Source organism: Amphiura filiformis, chromosome 17 (genome assembly GCF_039555335.1).
Source record: "Amphiura filiformis chromosome 17, Afil_fr2py, whole genome shotgun sequence".
NCBI classification, from domain to species: domain Eukaryota; kingdom Metazoa; phylum Echinodermata; class Ophiuroidea; order Amphilepidida; family Amphiuridae; genus Amphiura; species Amphiura filiformis.
This window is the reverse complement of record NC_092644.1, coordinates 56,530,820-56,551,059: the sequence shown is the minus strand read 5'-3', so window position 1 is coordinate 56,551,059 and position 20,240 is coordinate 56,530,820. Positions and strand designations below refer to the sequence as shown.

Here is a 20,240-nt window from a genome sequence, read left to right as displayed (position 1 = left end):
CAGAGTCCAACACGGAGCCTGATGATAAGACCCTGATCAACATTGTTACGGGGGGAAGGGGGATTGATTTTAGTTCATGGTCCTAAACTGTCCCAAGACTAAATTCTATGATTGTAGCTATACCTCTTAGTCTTATTCTAAGAAAAGAGCACTTATTCATTATGAATTACTGATGAATTCGCATCTGAACTCAACATGTAGCATCTAATAAACTTTAACCCTTGGGTCATTCCCAACTTCTTCAGACTTGAGTCTATGTTATTCATATTTCAAGTTGAGCTAATTCCCTACATATAATAACCAATGTTTACAATTGGTGGACATATAAACCAATTGGTTATAATACACATACACACACCTACATGTTCAAACATGGACGTTGGGTAAAATCATTTATACCGAGGATGTGACTTTCACTATCTACAACAAAGTGAACCATGAGCCTGTCATATAGCCGTCTATGGAGCACATAAAGTGAAATGCATTTTTACGCTATCAGTTATAGATTACTGCTATAAAAAACTGTGGATGGTGACCGTCCCCAATTGTGTCAGACAGCACTGTGTTATATAGTTCATGAAGAAATGTGATTATTATACATTATATATTGTTAAACTGCTCTTTTATGTTTCCTCTGCATCTTTACAGCACCAACACAACACCACTGTTCAGTTTCTTGTCAAAGAATATGGTAAGCAATAAATAAATGAAAGATTTCTACATTTTTATCAAATAAAGACTATTATATTTGTGGTGGAATTGAAGAATTTCCAAAATGTTGACCTTCCTCCAAAGCAATTGCTTGCATGCAAAAAGTGGACTTCAACCCCTGAAAATTGTTCTTTGTAATTTAGACAACTTGTTAGAAAGTTTCTCTTGTAGAAACAAAATTATTTGTTTCAAAATATGACTGAAATGAAATATTTATTGTTGTTAACCTTGTGACAATATTTTGAATGAAACTTCTTGCTTTTCCTCCAACAGTATTGCCAACATTTTCTGTAACCATAGCAACAGTAGAAAATTACATTTTACCAGGAACAACTGAACTTCTGACAGACATTAGAGCAAAGTAAGTAAAAAATAATAATATAAAAAGCATCTATTTTTGAACAGGCTTCCTTCTACCATTCCTACATGTAACTCAAATGTTTTCTTGGTTTTCTTGTGATGTGCAAACGAAATGTAAAAGAAACTTCATTTTCATTGAACCCACATTAATTATTATCTGTATATTTCATTGCTTCTTCAAAGTACCTGGATGACTACAATATTTTACAAAAAATGTACGCGCAGTTGATGTGCATGCATACATTTCATTGATCAGCTTTACACTCGCCCTGAGTTATGTCAAATCAGTCAAGTTTAATTAATTTTTACCAAGTCAGTCTGATGAAAATAATAATAATATTGAATAGCTTATTTTCATGTGATACAAGAATATTTTTCCAACTTGTGCAATATATTCTTGTATCACACCCAAATCCATTCAATCTTAATACTAATTACAGAGTGTCCGTCCGTCCGTCCGCGCGCTATCGCGTTTGCGTGGTGCGAGATCGCGTTCAGCGGTCGCGATATCGCGTGCTTTCGCGGTGTGCTATCGCGGAGTATCAACGGTGGTGTGCGCAGGGTACCGCATCGCGCATCCGAAAGCATTACAGTGTGACTAACAGGTGCATCTCATCGGACAATAGGCCTATTTTCAAGATTAACATAAAAATCACCAGTTATGGTAAGGCCTATATAACCCGTTTGCGTTCACATTTCTCCCGATTGAATGGACGGCCTAGAATTTCGGGGTATTTTTGGGTCCTCCAATGTGGTAGTAGGACAGGGCTTGGAAGAGGCGATCGATGGCTTCATTGAGAGACGTATATCGTAGTAGTTTGAAAGGTCAGGACAAGTATTATGTGTAACGGGTGTTGGGTAATTAGAGATATAGGCCTATCACGAGAACCGCCCAACCCGAGAACCGCGATATCTAGTATTATATAATTATCATTATAACAACTTTTTACTCATAGTTAGACTATCTTTTGAATAAAGTGCTCAAAAGGGAGAGCGTATAAAAAAATTCAAAGAACAGACCTTCCAGAATAGGTAGTCGTTACTCTGAGTTTCATGCCTAGAAGGCAATCATCAGACGACACAACAATTATCATTATATATATTTTATTATATAAAGTCACTATTTAGGTGAACCATTCTACCTTTTGCAGTATTTCTTTAAAAGAAAAAGTACATTTGGGCCATGTGCCATGGTTCCATGAGTGAGAAGTTATCATTAGGCCTAACCTAGGGAAGTTAATGATGTGACGATAAATCCTGTTCATGCTGTTAGATGTGATTTTGATAATGTCACTCCAAGGTGATCCATACAATTTGTCTTGAATGTAAATTGATGCAGATTAATGTAGTTTGGAGTCAACCATAAGCATGAAGCAGTACCATTGGAGGGTTCATAATGCCTGTGGGATAGGGCAAAGATTGGAATCAAGTTTTTTTATAGAAAAATGTTGCTATCTCAATGCTATCTACATTCAAAGACTAATGAGTATTGTAGATTTTGCTGTTATGTCATTCACAACAACAGTGCAATTGTAATCCTTAAAGGTTGATCTTAATCCTGGGATTATGGAAAACATTTTGGCCTCATGACTGCTAAATTGTTGGTCTAAAGTGTATATAAGTACACAGAATTGAACCAACTTGACAAACCAACTGTGATGTCAGATTTATATAAAAAATGCTCACTTTTGGAGAAAATCATAAAAAGCATGATTTTGACTTCAATACTCTGCTCTAAACACATGTCACAACAGCAAAATGCACTGACATTGAACAGCTTCCTGGACTACATTCACAGCCTAATAATTAGCACCCAGCACAAGAAATCTGTGAGAATGCGTATAAGATCCTTACACAGATGACAATTTCCAAAGAGGAAGTGGAATAACGTGGAATGTGGCTGATTTCTGCTTTTCACCCCCTTTCTTGAAGAAGCGTACAGGTCTTGTTCTACACTATTCCACCTACAAACAGATTTCTTGTGCTGGGTGTCATTTATTAGGCTGTGAATGTGGTCCTGAAAGCTGTTCCATGTCAGTGTATTTTGCTGTTGTGTCAGTTGGACAACTGCAAGGTTACTGACATGTGTTTAGAGTAGAATATTGAGGTAATCCTGTGTGTGATTTTGGTTCATTTGGATGTACAGGATTTTAAGATATGACCTTATGTTATTAGTTTCTTTTTTTGCTTAGTATATATCCATTTAGACCCTTTACCTAACATAGAGTCCAAAGTTATGGTCTGTCACAAAATCTTTTGGGTCCTAGATCCCCAAATGCAGATTAGCTACAAATCTGCCAATAAGTGGCAGGTGAGTAAATTGCTCCCTTGGGACAGGGCAGACTGGTTTGAACTGAGGTATATTAATCTCGGTTTGAACTTGATCAAAAGCACTATGTGAATAGTTCCATGGTGATGAACCATGATTTGCTGGTAGACTTGACATTTCTTGATATATCTATTGTGAAAAAGCAGCTTACATCCTGCTTAGTAATTCTTAGACATAGATTATTTAAAGGAGGGCATATTTCTGATACTCTTTTCACTTTGATTGAGTTATAGGATCACAACAGTGTTTTACTTGTTGATCATGATATTAGACGAATCCCAGCCCATAATCAATGCATTGGACAGGTATCAACATTCATTGCATTTCTTGTGGGAATTGGCAGGCATCCTGCCTAATAATTGACATTTGTTTCAAATGTGTGAAATACTAGGCTTAAGGCCCCTAACAGTCAATTTTGAGTTTCCCGTCACATAATTTCTGAAAACAAGTGAGGTAACTTTTTCATTATTCAATATTCATTATTTGTCTGCCTTTCATTATATGACCAACACGCATGTAAAATGTGTTGCTATTTGCCGCTCACTCACTTGAAGATGGATGTTTAGCCCAAATGAGATTCAAAAGTATATTACAAAGAGTCTGCAAGGTTGACAGCAAAATGTATGTTTTGATTTTGATTTTTCCACAAAAAATAAAGGGATATTCCTATTTTTTTGTTGCAAATATAACCAGTTTTATTGGTATTTTTTGGAAAATCACAATAATGAATTCAAGTGAGGGTCAGAAAATGGAGTTCGGGCCGGGTGACGGGAAACTCAAAATCGACTTTCCTTGGCCTAATAATTGAAATGGTGTTGAGAGGATTTATCACATCAGATCCAAGCTATAGTCTACATGTATAGCTCACGAAGTCTTCCCTTTAAATTTTCTCAAATGTTTAAGTCATACGTAGTTGGTGATAAAATCATACAATTTTTGAATTTGTCAAGTAATTTATGTAGTAATGCTTTCAGCATTGTGTGAGAATTCTCAGAGTGTGCCAGTGGTTACACTGAGTTCCCTATTGCTCAACTAGCTGTAAAGCTCTTGTGTCTGTGTGTGCAGACACAACTTAATGTACAAAATAGTACAAACTGAGGTCAAATACAAAGGTATGAGAGAATTAAACTTGCAAATTGCAAGACAGATTTAACCATTCCTAGAAACTGTCCTGGTTCTGTTTGTAAGATGTTGCCAAGGGCATTGACTTAAAAAGGGTTGGTTCAGTTAGAAATAAGGTCAAATGCCATGATGCATTACAGAGACTAGTGTAGGTGATATCCCTTACCATTGAACAAACTTTTTGCTGAAATCTACTAAAACATCTGTAATATATAGTCTTTTAATATAGGCTTAAAATATAGTCTTTTAATTTGTCTGTAAGGCTGTATGGTCTGATGGAAGTTACTACACCATGTATAAAACTTCCATATAAAGGGGTTATTTGACTTACCAAACCTTTCAGCCACTTTAAAAGAATAATGGCATAACCTTTTTGCAGAACACTACCAGTCTTTAACCCAATCCAAACGGGTGTTGACTGCAGACAAGTTTCAATTTTTTTTAAAATTCAGAACGTGTACATTTTACATGACCATATTTTTTTGGAATTGGCATAAAAAATGAGTACAAGCAAGCCCATTATTGGTTCAGTGGTTCTTGAGATAACTCTTGATATTTTGAGAAGTTATCTCAAAACTTGGGCTTTTTATGTTGAAGCCCATGGCTAGCATGCAGAGCATTAATTTGTCTGGAAGACTCCATGGTCTGATGGAAGTTATTGCACAATGTATGTCTTATTTTGTTTTACTCTTTTTAAAGTTTTAAACTACTTTTATAAAGAGGCTATTCAACCTCTTTTCAAGCCTTTCACTGTGGACCACAATAGCCTCATCCCAATGGCATAGTTCAATAACCTCAATTAAATAATCATAGTGCAAAATTTGACCTCAAGTTGCAGAGTATGAGTTTTAGTACCCAAATTTTCAAAGGTCATTCAATGAATGTACAAATGTATTGGGGTTAAAGAACTGTGCCCTGATAGATGAGCATGTTGTGGATCCTAGTGTTTCCACCCACCACAATTGAAATTTAAATCTGGTACATGTGACCCATCAAATGAGATCATGGTCATTTCCACATCTTGTTCAAACTGGGAAAAAAGTTACCTCTTTTATTTGACAGTATTTGTGCATCTGTGTCTGAACTGGGACCAATTGAAAAACCACCCCAGGATGACATTGTTCAGTTGCATTGATCTGTGTATCACAAATGCTTGTATAGAGGGTATTCATTACTACGTCATTGGTGTGATTGCTCATGCATACAATTCCTCCACATAGGCTGTTTAGCTTATTCATGAAAGTGGCCTCTTGACATGATATAACAGTAACCTTTATGTCATTAGTGAGGCCCACTTACAATGTTCAACACAAAGTGAACAATGCTATAACTTGGAGGACAAACAAACGAACACCGCCAAATTCGACTGACGTGTGTACAACGTGGGAAGCTATGGGGAAATTGAAGACTCGCTCTCTGATCATGCATGTGTTTATGGTTCGGTTAGCGGTTACTTAGCAACTCTCGTTCCGCTTGGGTTTATTGCATACACTCTATAGGGATTTTATAGTCATACTCAGAAGGAACCTGTTTTCATCACTTTCCCATTAAAACTTGTATGTGATCTGAGCAATCCAGTGCAGTGGTATAGACATTGTGAATGAAGTGGCAGGAGGTGTCAACAATGGCGGCACCAGGAATATTTTTGGGGGGTGGTGGCAAAGTGAATTTCAGGGGGGGCAAAATAAAAAATTTGCACAAAATTGCCGCAAAAAGTGGAAATGTGTGTGATTTTGGGGTTTTTGCCTCAAAAAGGGGGGGGGGAACTGGGGGAGGTAAGAAAAATATGGGGGGGGGGGGGCAAATGCCCCCATAGCACCGCCACTGGGTGTCAAACTTCAGAATCTTTCCCATAGACACCAAATAAACTGCCATTTTCATGCGGGGGAGATAATGTAGGGGTTCAATTTTGTTTTCATTCCAATTTTGGATGAGAATATTTATCCGTAATAGTAGGCAATGAAAACGCATCAGTTCTACAGGCTTGACCCAGATTTTGTGTTTTGGAAATTTTTCATTTTTTTAGCTGTGTGCAAGTACAAACAGGCAATGTTTGGTGGAAGTGCCATGGTTTTGAATGAACTTTGTTCATAACAGTCCTTTAAATAATAATTTCATGGGCTTGCATCATATATTCTCAATCCTCGCATTGTGTCTCACATTACATTGTCTTATGCCCTGCTCAGTATGGTTAAGTAAATAAGTTGCATTATTCTTCTTTATTGACTGAAGTTTTTGTGGAAAAAATTCAGAAAATGTATGTTTGCAAAACTTGTTTTTTCAGATTTGTCTATACTTTCTATGAATCCATGAAAAAACATTTTAAAAAATAGAAAAATAAACACCCTGACCAACCAACCCTACTTGGCAAGTCTGTCCGTCTGTAGAACCGTAGGCCCTGAAATGCTTTTTCTGTATGTTACTTGCTAAAAAAAATTCTAAAATGTCATTATTGTCACAATTATCTTTCTAGACTAATTTGCCAAGTTTAAGAGACTTTAAAGTTACGATAGGTTCTGTTTGAAAACTGAACCTATCCCACTGGACTGGTATAAATGGGATCATGTTAGTGCAAACACAGGAGATTTACTTAACCCAACAGATTTGGGATTTCCCCCTGAAGCCATCCAACTGTCTAGCAGTGATGGATATAAAGTAAGGAATAGGTTAGAAAGCTGGATACTGATTTGAACTTACCTATACAGACACTAGTTTAATAGGCTATGTGATGTGCAGAAACTCGCTTTTATAGTGACCCAAGTATAGTCTCATGCTCTGGAGAAGGCACTTGTCATTGACAAGGGGTATCATCCCTGATCATGAATTTCAAAGAGTATCCTTAACATATAAACATGCATCCCTAAACAAGTATGGCAAGTGTAATTTTATGCACAAAACAATGAGTGGAATTATCATACTCCTAAGTGAAGAGCTCCAAAGCAAGTAAATTATCAATTTCCTAAACTTTGCATTATATTTAACTAATAAAGCACTTAAATTTATAAGGTTAGTAAGTTACATTTTTAGGGACCCTAATATTATGATTTATTAGCAAGGTACTCAAATGTGTTTAGATACCCTATTATGTTACGTACAATGCAGTACATCTTTGTTCACAGATAGGACCACGGATGATGCATGAGAAAAGCTGCTGAAGCTCCCATTTACCCCTCCCCCATTTTATGATTCAGACAATGTTCTGAGAAATTATTCAACTCCTATATTTTGAAATAACATGCTCATTTATCTAACATCATTTCACAGTAGTGAGATTCAAAGAAAAAAACACATTATCACATGGGTGCACAATTCAGAAACAATGCAGAAGCAGATATGGAAGATTGATACCATGCATCATGTAGTAGGGAATAGAAATTTCTGGAACATGGATCAATGTTTTGTGACTAAAACACGGTATTAATATGTATTACAAGAATGTAATGCATCATAATTTAATATATGGGATGAACATCCGGGCAGGGTTCGGCGAAATTTCCTTTATCTTGCTTAAAACATTGCTGCCCTGAGATGCTGGTTGTATGACACATTATTTCCTCATTGCTTCCATGTGGACGGAAATGTTAAAGTGACTCGGAAACTTTTGATTACTAATGTTTTCTTACATAAATTAAATATATCACAGATACCTCATGAAATTCAATTATCCCACTCCTGTTTCAATTATACATGTATTATGCAATTTGCATGTTGCAGATTAATATGAAATTAAGAAACAAAGTATAAAAACTTTCACAGTTGTATATATTTATTATGTACAAATGAAATCATTTTTGTGCCATGTGAACCATAGTTTAAAATCTTTCAGTATTGTGATTATAATTAAAGATGATTAAAAATGTCATTATATTTTCTTTGCATGGTTCCATTGACAGTTTGACATTTCTAGATTTATTTAAAAGCCTATTCAATGATTTTCTCACCCGGAGTATCATAAAAGTTATCAAAATTCAGATTTTGGCACCTTTGTTAGTGTCATAGATGTGCTAACATAGCCTGCTAGTGGTTAGCCAAAATCTGTGCGTTAAAGACAAAATAAGATATTTTACATGAATCTGTAATTTCTGTACTTGGGGTTTTACCTGCAGGTATTTGAATGGAGCTTCAACTTTGTCAATACTGCTGTTTTCTTCATTGTTTTTGCCAAATTATTCATTTCAATAATACCTAATGACATAAAATGACATATCCTTCAATTGTAGGCAATTTATGCACAATTTTAATTTTTTTGACACTTTCACTGGGATCACTGAATGGGCCTTTAAGTACTGAAATGTATGAGCCTAAAAATCAAATAAAAAAATCTAGGTTAAACAGTTAGTGTGACCTAATTACAGGGAATAGCGGAACTACAGAAACTATTCCAGATTTCGGAGAAAGCAAGCAATCATAGACCTACACACATGATCTTTTAAAAAGAACATCCGGATGATTCGCTATCTCAGTATCAGTTTCAAGAAACTGACTTTAACCCTTCTAGCTATTGTTCTTGGTAACAAAATGATGATATCTCGTTCCCACCAAATGCAACACGTATATGTATATAAAATTATGTCACGATGTATCGTGCGAGCCATGACCTTATCAGTTGGAGAACATAGACTTAGGCAAAGATATTGGGATGCAGCCAAACACTTTTTATGAGGGATATGATATGGTAATTCCATGCAAGTATGTGATGTTAAAGACAATCATAAAATATCAAAAAAAAATTTTTCAACATATATTTTAAAGGAGGATACGGAAAAGTAACTGCATTGAAGAATTGAACCTAGGACCACTGGTGTGCGATACTTGTACTGTACTGTTGGTCACAAGAGTAATATTATATTGGGTGTACTGAAAATTTGATATGGTTGCCACTTAAGCTTCCTTTTTTGCAGTATATGACATGGTTGATGTTCTCAGGAATCAAACCCAGGACCATAGGTTTGCAAGACATGTGCCCAGGCTTGTACGCAGGGTGGTGCGACGCACCCTCCAAATTTGGAAAAGTATACAAAAAGTTCCAAAATTTCAGAATTTGCGAGTGTAGTGAGCAAAAAAATCAGTTTTTTTACGCTTTTTTGGGAAAAAGGTCCACATTTTGTCCACTTTTCACAAAATTGCCCCCCCCCCCGTTGGAAAAAGAGTCCACTTTTTCAAAATCGGCACCCCCAAATGGCCTGCATGTGCCATACCACTTGGACATAACATCATCATTTATTTTATGGCAGACTGAAAATTTGAGCCTTTTCTCCTTGTGCTCTGCGTGTTAGATATTAAGTCATGTGGTATCAGCAATGAGATAAAATGCAGATGGAAATTCAGATAAAATTAAGTAATAGTAGGCATGTCACAGTGGCTGCACAATACTTCTGCAACACTGTGCATGCAAGCATAACAGTAAATTGAAAAGCGCGCGCATGAAAGTTGTTCAATTTTGGCAAACATCCATGCCGAAAAATTAATTTCCTCATATGTGCTATTTATCACAATTGTTTGAATTTTTGATATATGGTGTGTGAAACCTTTCTGTGACTACCATCGGTTTTTTTAAAATAAATATTACTTGCTTAAGAGCTACTACCTGTTTTTATGGATTTTTGAAGATCCCTCATAAATCAATAAATATAGGCCTTTTGAAAAATCAAGATCTACCACCATTTAGCTGAAATACTAATCTTTCTAAGCATGTAAATTATTTCCGTCGACAACTAATGGCACACTTGAGGAAAACGATTTGAAACAAAACATTTTTTAAGTGAGTTTAAAGGGAGTAATATTCCAAACCACAATATCTCTAAGCCATTGTGTGTGTCCAAGGCCCCACATTTGTGATGGCCGCCCCACATTTTTCAACCTTGCTACGGCCCTGTTATGTCAGGTACTGTGCTTCGCCTCAAATTATGTAGCGATGTTGATGTCTATTTGGCTAGTTGCAGTATAGAATCATGCACATAAAGTTAATCACGCAGAGCGTACATGCACTTGCCCAACTGCCAAAAAGCATCAACGTCCTTAGTCCTTACCAAACTTGAGGTGAATCACAGTATAATAGTATCAGTCTTTTAACTTGGACAACCCCACAAAAAAGAATCACCCCCATATCATCATTAAAAATGTTCTTGACCTCTTTTGGGATGGTATTAAAGGTTGCTGAAAACTAAACTCTTTTCCTTTTAGGCCTAATGTGTTTGCCTAATATGACAGCCCCAGAGGTTTATACATTGCAGACATGACAATTTATGATAATCAAAGTGTCACCTGGTCCAGTAACTCAAAGGGTAATTGAGGGGGTGGCACAGAGCACAAATGCAGTGTCTGAGAGGGCTAAATCTGGATCTTCTCCAGAAGCGAAGCATCTGTATAAACTACTAATTCATTGCGGGAGGTATAGGCAAGGGTTGTACAGTTCCTGACTTGGAATGTCACACCCCACACACACACGCCCCCCACCCACTCTCGTAGGCAGCCCACCCACTCTCGTAGGCAGGAAAACAAGGACCTCATTTTTCACTTGATTTAAAACATACTAACCGAGGACTCACACATCCGCCGGGTGTCCTCATTTGTCATGTGTGTATCCTTGTGTGTGTCCTCGTTTGCATGGCTACGTAAACGCACACACACACAAACCCACCCCAACACCCCACACCCGGTCACTCCGTTGCAATTTCTCTTCTGGATTTGAACCTGTAATAACTACCACACTTGATATTTGTGTTTTTCTTCTAGGTACAAGTTTGGTGAGCCAGTGAAAGGGTCATATCATGTAGAATACAGTGTGCTACTTCCATCAGGGGAAATGAGAACGCTTAATATACCTCAAGCAGGAGAGGTGGGTATCAATTGACAATTGAGTTCCGATATAAAATGTAATATACCTCTTGGGTTGCCTTGTGTTATATTTATCAATACCTGAACCACATCTTTGAGAAAAATCTATGTATTTAAAACTGCCAAGAGGTTACATAGGAGGTTTAGCTTTAAACATGTTCAGGGTTTTCCCTGCCCAGTGACGAATTTAAAACAAAAACAAAAGGCAAGACAACCTTTGGATATATAGTATTTTGCATATCTGAACTTATCATGTACAGTATGCATGAACATGATTTCTTCACAAACTTGGGAATGCACCGCAGAATAGATAAACCATGCAATAAAAATTCTCACATATTCATGCGGGCCAATCATTATGTAGCCAGTGCCTAACCACAGACCCTAGCAAGAAAAAAACTAGTGGCTCAACAAATCATGCACGTTATAATTATCAGTTCATAACATAATAAACTTGCTTTATCCTCTTACAGCTCAATTCTCATGGTCATGCTGTTTCTCTATTACGAACAGCAGAATTACAGCTGGACTGGTTTAATGCCTATGTCGGTTCACGTCTACTCATCCAAGCCTACATCACAGAGGATTCCTCAGGTACCACAGAGACTGCCAACAACACACAGGTTCTGTTTGTGAATAGTCCCTATGTGATTCGATACGACCACACAGCAAAATACTTCAAGAAAGATCTGCCTTTTGAAGTCAAGGTGAGTCGCAATATTATTGTTGCCAGGATGTAGCCAGGATATTTATGTTGGCACAGGTGTCAAAAATATCATTTGCATGTAAAATTTGGATCTATAATGTCATATGTAGTGTTCTTGCCTGAGAAAGTCATAGAAGGACCTTTATACATGTTGAAGAGCATTCTGTTGGTAATTGTAGTTTTGACGTATGAGCGGGGTGACCCATGAGTTTGCTTCTGGTTAAATGTTTATATTAATTTCATTGCATTAAATATTTTCCTTTAGACTTGCTGTAATATGAAAATTTTTGAAAAGACCAAATTTTGTTAATGACCTGTTCTGGGATGCCCAAGGGTGATAACATTGGGCAAAAAAAATAGGTCAAAAACTGCCATTTTCTGGTATCTGATCTCTAGTGTTTTTACTCACCTGGAATTATTGTGTTGGGTCTGAAGGGTGTTTGAGCCCCCCACACCCAAATTATGATGGGGGCTTGCTTGACCACATGCCCAGGTTCTGAACCCTATGCTTGGTATCAAATGAATCAAATTAAGAATATTGTAATATTTATAATATCAATTATTTGGCCATTTTTGGTATAATTATTTGAACCAAAACACACTGATATTTTCTCCCCATGTTAGGCCACCATATTTGAAGCTAATGGACAACTAGCATCTCAGATACCGGTCAACATCATTGCCTCGGCAACCACAGGATCAGGACAGGTGCCATTAGCAGGAGAGGAGAAGAATGGCATCCCAGAAGCAAATATGAAAATTGCCAATCACTTTGGACAGGTCAAGTTTCGTCTGAATGTACCTGCAGATACTACACAGATTAATATGACAGTAAGTATTAGATGTCAGTTTGCAAACGAAAATATCTCATAGGGTCGTGAAGAAGCTTCAAAATTACAGGTGCTCCTGATTGAGGGAAACTGAACTTGATTGAGGGGGGGAGCAGGAAGTTTTGGACATTTTCAATGGTATTTTTCTAATAGTTCACTTTGATTAAGGTGACAGTGTTACATGCCTCATTGTACTCACTGGATGAGTTATGCCACTGTTCAAAATGCACAAAATTCTGTTTTTAGCATACACATAGAAATAGCAGATAAACCATAATTAAAGTGTGCAATATTGGCTTCAAAACCTTTGGCTTATCGAGTGAAATCATACGCAAATAGCGATGCTGTTCAAAAGTGTATTTGATTTTTGTGTAAATACAACACAGTTTGCTTGATAATTATTGATTTCTTTAATATTTCAGCTTCAAACCAGTAATGCTAATATCGGAGATATTTACAATGCCCGAACATCCTTCATTGTGAATCCTCAACAATCTCCAAGTGGTAGCAGCTATTTACTGGCTAGGATACGATCCAATTCCATTGAGGTAAGTCTAACAGGTGAAATGTTTAAATTCCAAAATCTTCCATAACTTTTCTGCTATTTATGGATAAATATGGTTAGATCTGGAATAATTTAAACAGTTGAATTTGGTTGAAATTCCAATATCTTCCATGCAGTGGGGTATAGTTTTCAAATGGAACAGCCTAACATCTGTATCATGGTAAAGAGCCTCTTGCTTTAAAGGGCATTTTGTGTTCCACAGCATCACCCGCACTTTTCTAAAACAAAAGTTGAGATTTTTATAACACTGGAAACCTGTGGCTACATGTTTATGTTCAACAAATTTCTTGCAAATTAATTAAGCAAAAATATCATGAAATTTGAATTACGTTTTGGTACACCAGAACAGAATTACAACACATTGTCTATGGAGCAGTGTAATAGGCCTACACATAATTATGCATAACTGGCAAACGCAAAATCGCAATCAACTGAAATTTCGGGGATAAGCTTTTTTTTGTGGATATCTACTGAAAAATGTCACAAAAGACATAATATGCATAACTCGCAAATGCAAAATCGCAATCAACTGAAATTTTGGGAATAAGCTTTTTTCGTGGATATCTACTGCAAAATGTCATAAGAGAATGCTAGGATCACAAAATACTCCTTTAAGTGCACATTACTCTAGTACTGTATAGGTTCAACCCGTAACAAGGTTGCCTTCCTCTCTTGGAACCACCAGTGGCTGTAGGCTACATAGAGAAATACATAATTGGAAATTTACAAACTGTCACATAAAGTGGTCACTTTTGACGAAAAGAACTGGGTTCAAATTCACAGAGATTTGCAACACTGGCAAACCTCAGAATGGGATATGAAATATGTTTTTAATTATTGTGCTAAAGATGCTGTGAACTGGACATATATTCTTAATGTAATCTTATAGTAAAAATTAAGCCTAGACAAGATCACCTTTTCTAACTTAGTATTAAACTAACAAGATGGGATTTTGATTGACCAGCCATTGCTTGATCTACATGGTTTAAAACAATGGTATTCATCATTTTAAAAAAAAGTTTGTAGCTAGACAAAAAAGCGCAATGGTTTTTAGTGCGCTACGCGCACAGGCACAGCACATAGACGTTGATCCACAAGCCTCGGCACACTGTACAGGTTGTCGCTGAACACTACGGCCCCACGTCATCCCATAAACCATTTAACAACAACTCAGGGACTTTACTGCTTATAAACGCACACCCTAGGCATTCCACAATTCTACAACTACCAGACTGAGACTAAATATTTATATAATTTAGTCACAGATTAAAGATTTATATAGGGTGACACAATTTGTAATTGTAGAGAAATTGGATTGCATGTCGATTTAAAAGCTTTTAGGACACATTTTTTTAGAAAAGGTCCAAAAGAGAAGATGCATAATGGCAATGGAAATGACATGTATCAGATTATAGCACCACTAGATGTTACTCAATTAAAAAGGTGTAATCAGTGCTCTGAACTTAGCTGGTTATACTTGGCACACTATGGAACCAAAAGGATGGGTAATGCAAACTTGATAAAAACATGGGGGCTGCCATCAGGGGTGGTGACTGTCGATGTCAGGTCAACAGCACCCTGAACTCATCCGGCAATAAGCAACGTTGGAAGCATACATGAGCACCAGGGATTTTCCAGCTAACAAGAATACATGATGGCAGGGTAATGGCAGGTTGCATAGCTTTAAAGCTACTACTGAACAGGCTGACAGATCCCTAGTTTTCTTATCCATGGTATAAATAATCAGCCATTTATTTATTTCATTTCAGGTTGGGAACAGAGTTGATATAGATCTGCAGAAAACAGGTGATAATTCAGAGTCAACATTTCATGTTCTTGTAAGTACAGTCAAAAAACATACTCAAATGATGAAATTATGATTTGAATCAGACATAACCTATGCCCCATATGTGGTGTTTTTATTGCCAATAAGTATCATAGCATACTATCTATTGGATTTATCACCTTTGATTCCAAGAAGTGAGGTATAAAACATTAACTTTGGGGGACAAGCCAAGGTAAATGAACAGTAAAATTGCATATCGAATACCCTATGATCATGTGCAAATATGAGTAAATAATGGAAAGATACATTTTAAAGCTGCAACCCAAATGTTGACTGAGAAAGTCACTGGGTGGGCGCTTATAGGGGCATGGGTGGTTAATGGAACTAATACAGTAAGTGAAAGGTAGAACATGTATGCTAAAACATTACAAATAATTATGCTAAAATACCAGGTTTTGAAAACAATGTAATGAAATTGAGTTAAAAAGATAGTATGGCTTTAAAGCTAGAAAGTCATCATCAAAGCTTGTCACATGTGCAAGCTATTTCTGTGTTACCATTGCTATTTTCTTTTTATTCAGATCATCAGTAGAGGGCAAATTGTGGCACACAAATCAGAAACTTCAGCCAATAAGAATGTGGTCATGTCACTGGATGTGACCTTTGACATGGTACCTCATGCAAGACTGGTGGCATATTTCATCGATAGTCAGAACCATGTGATTGCAGATTCATTGTGGTTTGATGTGGTAGATAGCTGTGGTGACAATGAGGTGAGTGACTCACTGAATAAAATAAATAATGCCATTCCAAAGTTCTACTTTTGTATCTCAGCCTCATATTAGTTCTGGTAGACAAGGGAAGATCCAGGAACAAATCCCCCCTTTTTTTAAATTGATTAATTTTTAAGCAATTTTGACAATTTGTTTGCAATTTTTTTTCATGAGTCAGCCCCCTTTCAAAAACTTGGATCCGCCCTTGTTGGCAGCATTATGTGAAGACATTAGAATCCTTTTTGTAGTGAGTCAATAAAAATATCATAATAAAAGAGTACCTTAAATATCTGAAAGTCAGAAAGGATATTCACTTTTTCTTCTATTTACTTTATTTTTACATAATTTTCAGGTGCGTTTTGTACAAGACTACCCCGTGAATCAGAAATTCAAACCAGGAGAGAGGTTAGATCTCAATGTTGAAGGTGTACCAGGGACTAAAGTAGGCCTATTGGCTGTAGACTCGGCTGTATATATGCTTCAAGACTTTGACAAACTCACAGGAGATAAGGTAATTGACTATGCAATGAAAGTACTAAATAGATCAGCTACCACAAATAATAAGTTAGAATTACTTTGCCTTGCTTGTCATTAGAGAAGTAAGGGATATATGATTTGTAAACTTATGCCTATGTTGTGCTTATGTAGTATACGACTATACGTCAGCGCTTGGAACTCCCTTGATAGGTCATGATGGATTTAAGCATGAAAAAGTGAAGAATTCTTCTATACTGAGTGTAGGAAACGTACTAGTAGTAGTATTACATTAACTTCAGTAGTGATGTGGGGACATATTTCACTGGAATCAAATAACATGTGTAATGCATACAAGGGTGCTTTATCAGCACACTTGCGGCACAACCATGAAAAAGCATTGATGTCACTACTGAACCAAACCAAAGTATAGTATGGTTGTTATTTGGATTTTTTGTCCTTTTCCTACTTTTTATCACAATGATTGAATTAACTAACAGAGGCTAGTAATGCACAACATATCTTAACGTGTGGTCAGCTTAAATGATAAAGTAATATTTCATGTTTCTATTATATAGATGTTTAAGACTATGGAAGCTTATGATCTTGGATGTGGTTATGGTGGGGGACTAAATGTGCCATCTATGTTCAAGGTATGTCATAATTGGTAAGGGAGGTAGTGGACTGGGTAGGTAAAGGATGTAGTGGACAGTGTAGATAAAGGAGGTTGTGGAAAAGATGGATAAGGGAGGTAGTGGACATGGTAGGTAAAGGAAGTAGTTGACAGGGTGGATGAGGGAGGTATTGGTCTGGATAGGCAAAGGATGTAGTGGACCGAGTAAATAAAGGAGGTAGCGGACTGTAGGTAAAGGATGTAGTGGACAGGGTAGATAAAGGATGTTGTGGAAAAGATGGATAAGGGAGGTAGTGGACATGGTAGGTAAAGGAAGTAGTTGACAGGGTGGATGAGGGAGGTAGTGGACTGGATAGGTAAAGGAGGTAGTGGACATGTTAGATAAAGGAGTTAGGGAAGAAGATGGGTAAGGGATGTATTGGACAGGATTGGTAAGGGAGGTAGTGGATAGGATGGGTAAGGGAGGTAGTTTACAGGATGGGTAAGAGAGCTAGTGGACAGGGTGAGTAGAGGAGAAGGAGGGGAGCAAGCTGTAGTTAAACAGTTAGTGAGTTGGTGGGTGTTTGAGTGATATAGCGACCAAAGGAAAAAGTGCGCAAAATGCAGTTTGTTTGCACCATTTTGATATTATGTATGATTGTGTAATTTTTACTCCCCAGGATTCTGGAGTTACAGTGATTACAAATGCTGATCTTCTTATACCTCTCAGAGAAGGTAGGAATATAAAAAGTTCACTATATTTAAATAAGATTTAGGAATGCATTCAATGTAGTTTATTCTAATGATTGCGGCTCCTTCCATCAGAACAATCTGTCATTTTATAATGTAAATTGGTCATTTAAATTAAATTTGAAGGGGTATCTTGTGATTTTAGCATCCTCTTTTTAGGGTATGGTCCAATAGATAGACATCCATGAAAAAAAGCTCATTTTAAAACATTTCAGTAGATTTGGACATTTGCAAGTTATACATAATGCCCCATAGGCTACTGTGCTTTCATTTCTGTTTGTAAGACAGAAAATACATATAAGTTTATGCACACAAACATAGTCCTAGTTTGGTATAAAAATCTCAAGCTGGGGGTGAGGCTGTGGATCATACAGTGCCTCTTTAAGTTCTGATAATTTTGTGTAGCTATTCATAGATAAAAATCTAAATCAAAAAACCCTTTTACCTTTATTTTGATCTTCATATGTAGATGAATCCTGTGTTGAATCTTCAAGACGTAAAAGAAAAGCTATCCGTGATGTTACTGGTAAGATTATAGTCAAGTAAAAGAAAAGCTATCCGTGGTGTTACTGGTAAGATTATAGTCAAGTAAAAGAAAAGCTATCCGTGGTGTTACTGGTAAGATTATAGTCAAAATTTGAATGAACTCAGCTGCTAATAGTTGTACCAATTGTTGGCTATGAAAAAGGCCTATGGCCGAAAGCTTGCCCAATTTTATATACTTCACAGTAATTTCCTACTTTTTACTTTTGTATTGCTAATAGTTGTATACAATCCGATCACGATTGTATTATAAAATACAAGTGAGTTGGTTCACTTCCAGGTTATGCACACGTGACATGAGGTTTTTTATCACAAAGTGTACACAGATAATCGTCATGCTGGTGTCGGCTGTATTCATTCAAATAAAAATCCAGATTTTCATGTGTAGTGTACCGTAAAGGTTCCATTATACATCGTTATACTAGTTTCTTTACAACGTTAGGTTCCAGTCTCTCCAACATTGATTGAGGGGAAATGAGGGAGGGAGGGAAGGGAAATAGTAGAGTGGTAATGAAAAGTTCCAACATATTGTCAAGGTGCGCCAACACTTTTTCCTTGGTTGTAGCTCACAGTCGGTTTTGAAAGACTAGGGTGTTTACCCTAAACAGTTTCAATCTGCCCAAGTCCCGTTTGGATATTCACAATCTCAGACATTATCTGTGCCATTGATTGTGGTTGGGAAGAAATAACGTCATCGTTCATTCAAAACACCATTTTTCCAAAAGTTTATGAAATATTCTACCCTAGAACCAGCATTTTTTTGGTAGTTGAGCAGCTCGATTTTTTCGCAGTGGTGCATCGAACATGATGTAAACCATACCAAACTCTACAGCTCAGCGCCTCTATGTTGTGACATCAGTTGGTCCATGGAACCAAACAACCGTCATAAAATTTCAGAATTTTAGTATTTTTCATCTTTTTATGCTCAGATGATTAGAAAAGCATTCACAGAGCACAGCTATCACCAAAAAATTGGCATATCAGCCTTCATGTCAAACTTTTTTTCCCATTTTAATGTTCTTATTTCTCCAGTCAGATAGGGTTGGACCTGATTTAGTGGTGTGATCTCTAAATGGTTCTCTGTCAATGTTGGGCTTTATTGTTCATTCTTTTTGTTCCTGCACAGTGAGTGAATATAATGATCAGATTCTTCAAGCCTTTTGCGACCTGGGTAAACGACAACCAAGTGGTAGCACAACGTGTCTAGAGCGCCGTGACGAAAGGGCTAGAATGCACTCGTTACAGTTAAATGACCCTAAAATTCAGGCCTTTTATAACTGCTGCAAAGAAGCATTTGAGGATGAGAATGAGCCCAACCGAGGCCGTATAGCAGGTGGTTCAGGGAATGCTGTACAGGATCTACCTCATCCAAGCACACAAACGGACACCCATGTGCGCAGCTTCTTCCCTGAGACATGGATCTTTGATGAACTTGAAATCGGGTGAGTTAAAATGTTCTTGACGATTTTGCAAAATCATTTATCTTAAATGTTATTGACAATTCCCGTCAGACTTCCCGTGACCTAATCTACAGTTTCATCCCCCTTTCTTCTTCATCAAAAATGAAATTTTGGTATCAAAAGATAAGATAGCTCATATGTTTCTTATTACCCAGTTAAATTTAACGTCCAAGATAAATTTCGTTTAGATGGTGGGAACAAAAATGTGGTGAATTTTGGTAACCACACCGGGACTGTATGTACTATCCAATGGGGCATTGTTATACACATATTTGCCTCTCGTAACAAAACTGCTGGAGCAATACAATTGGGAACATGTTGTTTTAATATTAGAACTCAGTGTAAGATAGAAAACAGAACATGAAAAATCAGACTACACCC

General features: G+C 36.9%; 1 protein-coding gene across 1 annotated transcript in view; it reads left to right on the top strand.

Moving 5' to 3' along the window:
* Nucleotides 1-20,240, top strand: part of LOC140137316 (complement C3-like) — a 65,457-nt gene that overhangs the window by 24,898 nt on the left and 20,319 nt on the right. Inside the window, exons 5-17 of the mRNA XM_072158957.1 lie at nt 649-691; nt 985-1,072; nt 11,258-11,360; nt 11,833-12,066; nt 12,690-12,896; nt 13,318-13,443; nt 15,230-15,298; nt 15,828-16,019; nt 16,372-16,530; nt 17,072-17,146; nt 17,787-17,841; nt 18,326-18,382; nt 19,526-19,841. Coding sequence (XP_072015058.1) covers nt 649-691; nt 985-1,072; nt 11,258-11,360; nt 11,833-12,066; nt 12,690-12,896; nt 13,318-13,443; nt 15,230-15,298; nt 15,828-16,019; nt 16,372-16,530; nt 17,072-17,146; nt 17,787-17,841; nt 18,326-18,382; nt 19,526-19,841 — 1,724 coding nt within the window. The remainder of the gene's footprint in view (nt 1-648; nt 692-984; nt 1,073-11,257; nt 11,361-11,832; nt 12,067-12,689; nt 12,897-13,317; nt 13,444-15,229; nt 15,299-15,827; nt 16,020-16,371; nt 16,531-17,071; nt 17,147-17,786; nt 17,842-18,325; nt 18,383-19,525; nt 19,842-20,240) is intronic.